Below are 8,614 nucleotides of genomic sequence, written 5' to 3'. Positions count from 1 at the left end.
GGCGCATACCTCCTATGGACGAAGACACGATCTTCTGTAAGCTCAGTGCCATCACCACACCCAAGAGGCGAATCACTGGCATTCAGGAGGGCTGCCTGATGTCCGGCTGCCAGCCCTGGTGCCCTGAGAGTGTGCTGGCACCACCCTGCCACCTGGCACTGAGCTCTGCCCCTGCCCCATCCCTACCCTTTGCAGAACTCACAGCCGACTCGGTGCCCCATCCAGTCTGGACACTGTGCCAGGCACTTTCACCCAGCAGTCAGACGCCTGGCCGCTAAGGCCTTCCTACCCCTCCAGAGTGGCCTCCGCTGTCCCCCACCCCTGGGCCCCGATGCCACGGTGAGGCGGAGCCTCTGACCTAGAATGGCCACACTGCAGCCGACCTTTGGTACTTGAAATGACAAGTGACGATGTGCCAGGACAGACAGAGACATTTCCAACTTGTTCCTTGTGCATCGTGTTACCAAGAAAGGTGGCTTTTAGCAATGCCCGTGAGCTGGAATTTCATTAATATTTAGGTCAGAAGAGAGCTGCTTGTAAGAGCACCATGCGTTTCAGCTTCTGAGTAAAGGGTAAAGGAATTGCTTTGGATGGATGAAGATCAAACAGTCGAGGGCCATGGGGGAGTGGACGGCTGTGACTCATTCTTACCTCATCGTGGTCTAAGTTGGTCTCTTGCAGCAGGGCCCGGAGAGCAGACCCTTTACGTGCCAGTAGTCACCAGCAGTGGCCACCACAAGATGGAACACAACCAGCAGAGAATGAGCAAGGCACGTGACACAAGGATATGCCAGCCTGGTCCCTTTCCTGGTCACACACAGGTCCTGGGACTGGCGAGGACCCTGCAGAGCCCTTTCCCACGGGCAGGGGTGGGGCAGAGATGCTGACATTTCTCAGAGGCCCCGGTCCTGTGAATAAGAACTCATTCCTTGCTGCCAGAACAAAAAGCCTGAGAGAAAAGGAAAAGGCAGGGGATTGAATAAAAACAGAAATAGGCTCAGTGCTCTGACAGGCAAGGTTCTCAATGAATCTGGTCCTTAAGAGAGTGGAAACATCTCATTTGAAACAGAATCCCACAGACAGGCTTTAGGGGCTCTCTGTTTTCACCACATTAACACCCCGACAAAGGACTACAGCAGTGTGAAAGCAGGAAATGAGGGGGTGAGTAGACTGTTTGGCTGCGTTCCCCCTTTCCTCCCTCTCCATGCAGACAGTCCTGGAGGCTGGGTGCTGGTTGCCTAGGAAACAGCTTGGATGTGAAACTCCAGAAAATGTGCTGGAGATGCACTGGCTGGGTTTTTGCTGGCATTGTGTGATGTTGGGGGTGGGGCGGAAAGCATTTTCTCAAACCCCCTCAGCCAGTTTCCTCACATGTGAGAAGCAGGCCTGTGTGTGTGTGTGTGTCTGTGTGTGTGTGTGTGTGTCTGCGTGTGTGCGCGCGTGCATGAGCAGTACCTTAGCTGGTTGCAGAACCAGGAGGCACACAGGGTAGATTTCCTCCCTTTTCTCTCCTGTCTCCCTCACCAACATGCTGCACTTCCCAGGTGCCACTGGATAAATAGGATACAGACACGACATAGAAATGGTTTGGGCAGTGGCTGAGAAGTCAATTCAATTTTCGTAACTAGAATACAATTTAAAATGTAAGGAAAGTTCTCGATGTGGTGCTAGATGATCAATCTTTTGTTAAGTTGAAAAACCATTGAAGATGGAAATACTTCTAATTCATAACTTCTGTGCATTAAAAACCTAGTATTTTAGATTCTCTTCAAATAAGGCTGGGTGCAGTCGGGGTGAAGGTCTTCATCAAAAGCGCTCTCTTTTCCTCTCCTCAAGGTCAGACCCAGTGAGACAGGGATGTGGGAGTGGCGGCCTCATTCCAGACAGACGCCATGTGAGCCTCCTGTGCAGCTGCACTGGACCTTTTAACACCCAGAGTCCACGGCCCATCACACTGCGGCAGGGCTGTGGCCACTCCCAGCCTCAGCCCCGGTCAGGGCTGGGCCCACAAGCCTGAGGCGCTTCCTGGATGGCACCGAGATCACCCCTTGTGCAAGCCGACTGCCACCAGAGCCAGGCAGTGAGCTCGGATGTGCACAGCAGCCAACTAGAAATTCCAGCTTAACCAACAAGGCGGATGCTGTGTGGCCCACTGGACTCCCCTCTCAGAGTTGCCCTTCAGCTCGAGAGAGGCCTCACCCACAGTCCCGGCCTGCTCCTCGGGAACAGCATTCGAGGCAGAGCCGTCCGTGGGGGAGGGCACAAGGGTGTGTGTCCTGGCCACAACCTGGGGGTCTGGGGGCCACGCGAGCTCCAGAGCACGCATTGGGAATGGCTGAGATCATCACGGGGGCTGGCAAGTCCAGCTCTTCGTTTTCTGCAGCCTCCTTCCTCTTGTCTCTGTCTTTCTGCCTGTATGAATCTCTCCAAGCCGTTTCCCGAGGAACTGACTTGAGAGAATTAATTTCAAAGTAACTACATCATGCTTTCACAGAGGGACGTAATTAGATTCCATTGCAGAAAATGATATCTGAAAACGCGTGTTCTTCAGTCATTTGTCTTGGTACATATTTAGAGCATCATGCTTCTTCCTAGATCTGGGTGCTTTTTCCCGTCATTTCTTCTCTGCAGAGTCTCATCTGCCTGTCCCATCTTCCAGCTGTCCCTACGGCAGATCCTCCGCTGCTCACCATGCCCTTCTCTTCTCACTGTACTTCCTAGGAGATTTGCTTGATTTACCTTCCAGTGACTCCTCTACCTTTTCATTTTGGCTCTTCTGTTTTACAGTTCTCAAGACCTTTTTTTCTTAATTCTCCAAATTTTATTTTTTCTATTATTCTATTTTTATTTCATGGACTCACCAGAGATGGGTGGGATTTTTAAGACATTATCTTCTTCCTACATTCTCTCTCTCTCTGTCTCTCTCTCTCTCTCTCTCTGTCTCTCTGTCTCTCTCTCTCTGTCTCTCTGTGTCTCTGTCTCCCTCTCTCTCTCTCTCTCTCTGTCTCTCTCTCTCTCTCTCTCTGTCTCTCTCTCTCTGTCCCTCTGTGTCTCTGTCTCTCTCTCTCTCTCTGTCTCTCTCTGTCTCTCTGTGTCTCTGTCTCCCTCTCTCTGTCTCTCTCTCCTTGTCTCTGTCTCTCTCTCTCCTTGTCTCTGTCTCTGTCTCTCTGTCTCTGTCTCTCTCCTTGTCTCTCTGTCTCTCTCTGTCTCTCTCTCTCTGTCTCTCTCTCTCTCTGTCTCTCTCTCTCTCTCTCTCTCTCTCTCTCTCTCTCTCTCTCCTTGCTTGTCTGGGTCTCTACCTTTCTTTTCTTCTGGTGTCTAGTAATTTTTGGTTCTCTGCTCCTTGTTAAGAAAGAGGCTGAGAAATTAACTGGACTCTCTGAGCCCCTGGGTGAAGTGTTCTGACCCTGGGGGTCACTGAGTTATGGGCGATTTATCTGATTGTTTTGGGGACCATCAGTGCCTGTGTACAGACTGAATGACAGCTACCACTTCCTCCCATCTCCAAGTGGCCACTCAGTCCTAGTTAGAGTCTATGTCAGCTTGAGGAGGTTATGCTGCCTAGCTTTTGGTCAAATAGCAGTCTGCTTGTTTTGGGGGGGGGGGTCTGGTACCGGGGATCAAACTCGGGTCCTTGCGCTTCTGCAGCAGGCGGCAAAACCACTGAGCTCAATCCCTGGCCCAGTAGTCTGCTTGTTGCCGTGAATGAACTTTGTAGACATGATCAACACTTACAATCAGTTTGTTTTGAAACAGATAACTCTCCAAAATGTAGATGAGCCTCATCTGAATAGCTGAAGACCTTAAGAAGAAAAACTAACATTTCCTGAAAAAGAATCCCTTCCAGGGTGCAGCATAGAAATCTCCCTTGGGGCCTCCACCCCCCATTGTGCCATTCAGACTTCAGGCTCCAGTGGTTAAACTTCTGGAGAAACCTGGGTAATACGGACTCCTTTGAAATGTGACTTTCCACTCTACCACTCAAGAGGTGGTGTCTACTTATCTCTTAGCAGATGGGACATTAGCAAATGCCCAAGCAAAGGTAGAAAAAGCGTTTGTAAGCTGGGCTTGCCCTCTCCTGTAGCTGGAGAGCCACAAAAGCCTGGGTTGAGTAGGTGGACCAGAGACTGGGGCTGCTGCCATGTGTTCTTCAAGCTGAGTGCCACACAGGACGGGAAGGGCAGCCTAGAACATGAACTGGCCCAGGACAGAAAACCACTCAGCCAAACTGAAAAGCTGTGCTCACCAAATGGGGGATTTTTTTTTAACAACAAAACTTAACTGATATAGTCATTGTCATTAAGTCTTTCCTCTTGAGCTGATCATATTCCCAAAAGGATAAGCCAGCATCCTGCATCTTATGCCTGGATGCCAGCACTCTAAAAGATGCATATAAGACCGGAGCAGGCGGGGTTTCAGCACTCGGTATGTAAGCACCCATTTTGTCTTCTGTGGGAGTCAGGGTCAACAGAGATGGTTCAGGGGCCACACAGTGTCCACACAGAACACGACCCTCACTTCTGACACCACGGGCAAGCCACCAGCACATTCGATGCTTTGCCAGAAAAATTCACAGGCCTGGTTCAAGGTTACGGTTTACTGCAGGGAATGGACTCAGGTTAAATCAGCCACACAAAGTGCAGTCCAAGAGGGGTTCAAACACAAGCCCCGCTGTCCTCTTCAAGTGGAGTCCTGGGCAACGTAAACTGCTCCTCCCCACGCCACCATGGAGGTCTGAAAATGCGCACAGTATTACACCCAGGGACTCTTCCTTGAGCCCTCGGTGTCCAGAGTTTGTCCTGGGCTTCACCACACCGCCTGTGTGGCTGAATTTAGCGCCAGCCCCTCCTAGAAGTTAGTGAATACTTTTAGTCCAGAGATTAGAAATGATGCCACGTGGGACAAAGCCTGTATCATACTGGATACTGTCCCTTTTTTTTTTTTTTTTTTTTAAACCCAGGGTCTTCACATTGTGCTATGTCCGGGCTCCATTTCTTTATTGATTTTTTTTGGGGGGGGGGCTTGAAACAGGGTCTCTGTGTAGTCCAGGCTGGCCTTGAACTTAGGGCAATCCTCCTGCCTCAGCCTCCCGAGGGCTGAGATTCCCGGTGTGTACCACCACCTGCTTTTTGGGAGAGAGTCTTGCTAAATTCTGAAATTGCCCAGGCTGGACTCAAACTTGCGATTCTCTTGCCTTAGCCTCCCAGAGTGCTGGGATTATGGCATGCACCACCGCACCTGGCTCTGTGATGACAATTTTCATAAAAGCGTAAACTGTGGCCTGCCCCAAGCACTTGGTGCGCACTGTGCTCCTTCACAGAGTGGCCTCAGAATCTGAGACTACAGAGAATAGTGTGCTGCGATGTGATCTGATTTGCTATCTGCTCAGCCTCACCTGTCTGCCTCCCCTACTTCTAATTCCTGGGGTCCCATTCATCAGTTCCTAGTAAAGACAATTCTTACCTGTTTGACTGGTGGGTGGCAGAGTGCAGAGACCAGAGCAGCTCCTGACTGCAGCAGCCCTCTCCGTTACATTGTCCTCCTCTAAGTCTGAATTTACTAACTGCAGGGTTGGAGATAAATTCTTTTAACACAGGCATGGATTAGTGGTAAGGACACGTAACGTGGTAATTTTGTTTCCATCTCTGAGGCAGCAGGTGACAGGTGAGTCTGTAATTCCAGGCTGCACTAGGGAGACAGCAGAAGACTGGGTGAATGCTTGTGGGTGGGCGCATGGACCAAGACTCCTCCCTACTCCCTTTCCTGCTGCACGGTGACTGTGCCTTTACACACCTATGACGGCCTTTCCTGCTCAGCTGCCCAGGCTCGTCCCAGGCTTCTTCCTCTCTAACGCACGCTTCCTCCACGGTCAGCACCTGAATGCCAATATGTACACCGTGGTAGAAATCTGTGCCATCGTGGGCTGCTTGGGATCTGTGTCAGGAGCCATCAGCCCCTGGAGGCAGGGACGTGCAGCCCCGCGGGCAGGGACAGAGCCCCCAGCCCAGGGCTCTGCTGTGCCGCCCCCTCCTCCAGGGCCCCTCCCAGCCCTGCAGGCCTTGGCCCCAAGGTGGCAGGAGCTCTGCGGACGCCCAGCCCCTCCGAAGCAGCTGCTGCAGACTCGGGGGCCTGCTCAGCCTCTGCTCCCTCGCCAGGACTCCTCCCTGTCCGACCACGGCGGCTGCTGCTGCTCAAGGCCGTCCTTCCTGAGAGGGAGGACGCCAGGCTAGCGAGGGACTCTTTCTCACTGCAGTTCTGGGAGGTCATCAGCGATGAGCACGGCATCGACCCCACTGGCAGTTACCATGGAGACAGCGACCTGCAGCTGGAGAGAATCAACGTGTACTACAACGAGGCAGCTGGTGAGTATTTGACGTCGCCTTGCTCTCCTGCCCGCCGCACAGGAGCTGGCCAAGACAAGCTTCTTGCATATTAGGTGAACAGGCCAACTGCAAGAAAAACGCACGGAACTGCTTCTCCAGACTCCTGCCCGCAGGACCTGAGGAGCCCTGCTCCGTCTCTCCGTTTTCCTCCCTTGGTCTCAGTCACGGCAGGTTTCTGTCCTGAGCTCGGCCACAACAGCCACACAGAACAGGGCCCTGGGCAGCTCGTGTTGGCCAGCACAGGTCTGAGGCAGCTCTTGTTCCCGCAGGTAACAAGTACGTACCTCGGGCCATCCTGGTGGACCTGGAGCCGGGCACCATGGACTCAATCAGGTCCGGACCCTTCGGCCAGATCTTCAGGCCAGACAACTTTATGTTCGGTACGTGGTCCCGGGCCCTGGCGCTGGCCGGGTGACTGGCCTTCCTAGCAGCCCCACACGTCACAGTTCTCAGCATGCAGGGCCAGGGTGAGGTGGTGTTCAGGGAGGCCCCAAGCTGGCCACATCCACGCGTCCTCAGGCCGTGTCCCAGTCTGGACAGCTCAGAGATGCACCTTCAGAGGCTGCGGCAGCCCTGCCGCGGGAAGAATAAAGAGCAGGACAGCCTCACACAGGCCTCACGGGTGCAGGGGGTTTCAGAGGAGCAGAGGGCACAGGTGACCACGTGAAGGTGCCAGGGGCCAAGACACAGGTTATGACAGAGCCTGTGCTGTGATGGTGCTGTGCCCCCCATCCGCTTACTGTGCCTGAGTAGAGCACCTACAGAACCCTCTGCGTGCCCGCGCCCACCTGGCAGATCAGGTCCTGCCCTGGGCCCATACTCACAGCAGCAAGGCAGAGGGCAACAGAGAGCCAGGATGGCTCCCTCTGAGTCACCAGCGTGAGGGAGCTGCCCCGTTGCTGGCAAGGCCAGACCAGCGTCATGAAAGCCGCCAAGCACCGATGATCAAAAGAGAACATCCTTGGCCTCTCCCTCACTCTGAATCCAGTGCCTCCCGGATTGGAAGGGTTTCCAAACCCTGTGTCACCAGGGTCCTGGGAGGGACTGCAGATGTTTAGGTAGTGAAGGGGGCACCAGGCCAGCATGAGACCTAGGACACAATGCAGAGAAGGCAGGCATGACCGCCAAGGGCTACGCCAGGACCAAAGCTAAAAGTCGCCCATCTGTGGATGGAAAGGGCTTCACTAACACGGCAGTGTAGCAGACACCGTCAGGCTCGCCAGTGAGCCTGGGGCTCCCACTGATGATGGCCCACTGCATACCACCGACCTGCGCCAGGGCTCCCGTGCTGGCCATTTGAGCCTCTTCAGAAGAACACCCGAGCAAGGACAGACCGGGGACCAAGGAGCCAGCATCCCTGCCTCGCAGGGTGACAGCTCTGGGTTGCCCTTCCTGGCCTCTTACCAGTCCCCTAGGTTGAGCCCCGCCTGGCTACAGCAACGGCCTGCTCTTTGATGCTGCAGTGGGTTCCCTCCTCCCTCCAGGCTCCACTACCCACAAGCCTTTGCAGCTTCCCAGGGTTCATAGCATGCTCACCTTCTGCTCAAACTCTCATCACAGTCTGCTCCTAAGACATTCACCAAAGCAGGCACTGAGGAGAGCTGCTCTCCGTATCTGTGGGCAGCATGGATTCAGCCAGCCTCGGATCAAAACCATTTGGGGAAAAGAACTCATCTGTATTGAATGTGTACAGTCTGTTTTCATTGTCATTCCCTAAACAATTCAGTAACACAACTATTTACAAGCATCTACATTGTATCAAGTACTTAAAGCAATCTGGAGGTGATGTTTAAAGTATATAAAAGGATTCGTAGGGGGGATTTGGCTCAGTGGTTCCGATGCCTGCCTCACAACCACAAGGTCCCGAGTTCAATCCCTGGTACCAAAAAATAATAATAATAAAAATAAAAATATGTTGTGAATTATTTTTTTATAAAGGACGTGTATAGGTTATATGCAAATGCTGTGTCATTTGGGACCTGAACATCTGAAAATTTTGGAGTCTGTGTGGGTCCTGGAATCAATTCCCGCAGCTACTAAGAGGAACCGTGCTAGTGTCCTGTTGCTCTGTAACAAGTTATCACAAACTCAGAGCGCAAATCAGCACAAGCGCCTTACAGTGTCCGGGGATTGGGGTCCATGGGGCAGGTGGGTCCTCTGAACAGGGCCTCCCATGCTGACCAGCCTGGGCCATTGCTGTCCCTTCCTTCAAGGTCATCGGGAGAGGACTG

The 8,614-nt window shown here is 53.0% G+C and overlaps 1 protein-coding gene across 1 annotated transcript; it reads left to right on the top strand.

The window, feature by feature from the left end:
* Positions 1-5,888: 5,888 nt before the first annotated feature.
* On the top strand, positions 5,889-6,844 carry LOC147826158 (tubulin beta-4B chain-like). The gene is made up of 3 exons (XM_087182554.1): positions 5,889-5,970; positions 6,156-6,362; positions 6,653-6,844. Exons 1-3 carry the CDS (start codon positions 5,889-5,891, stop codon positions 6,796-6,798), a joined length of 435 nt encoding a protein of 144 aa, XP_087038680.1. The 3' UTR covers positions 6,799-6,844.
* Positions 6,845-8,614: the final 1,770 nt, after the last annotated feature.

The sequence above is a fragment of the Heterocephalus glaber genome, unplaced genomic scaffold (genome assembly GCF_053883595.1).
Source record: "Heterocephalus glaber isolate CG9 unplaced genomic scaffold, H.glaber_assembly_v1.0 deba00001472, whole genome shotgun sequence".
Taxonomy (NCBI): domain Eukaryota; kingdom Metazoa; phylum Chordata; class Mammalia; order Rodentia; family Bathyergidae; genus Heterocephalus; species Heterocephalus glaber.
The sequence above is the reverse complement of the archived record's forward strand: the minus strand, read 5'-3'. Positions and strand labels throughout refer to the sequence as shown.

Bases quoted from the DNA above. Each gene is read 5' to 3' on its own strand.
- LOC147826158 (XM_087182554.1), top strand. From the start codon at position 5,889: ATGTACACCGTGGTAGAAATCTGTGCCATCGTGGGCTGCTTGGGATCT. The intron at 5,971-6,155 runs GTGCAGCCCCGC...CTCCCTCGCCAG, and splicing joins CAGCCCCTGGAGGCAGGGAC to GACTCCTCCCTGTCCGACCA. The intron at 6,363-6,652 runs GTGAGTATTTGA...TTGTTCCCGCAG, and splicing joins GTACTACAACGAGGCAGCTG to GTAACAAGTACGTACCTCGG.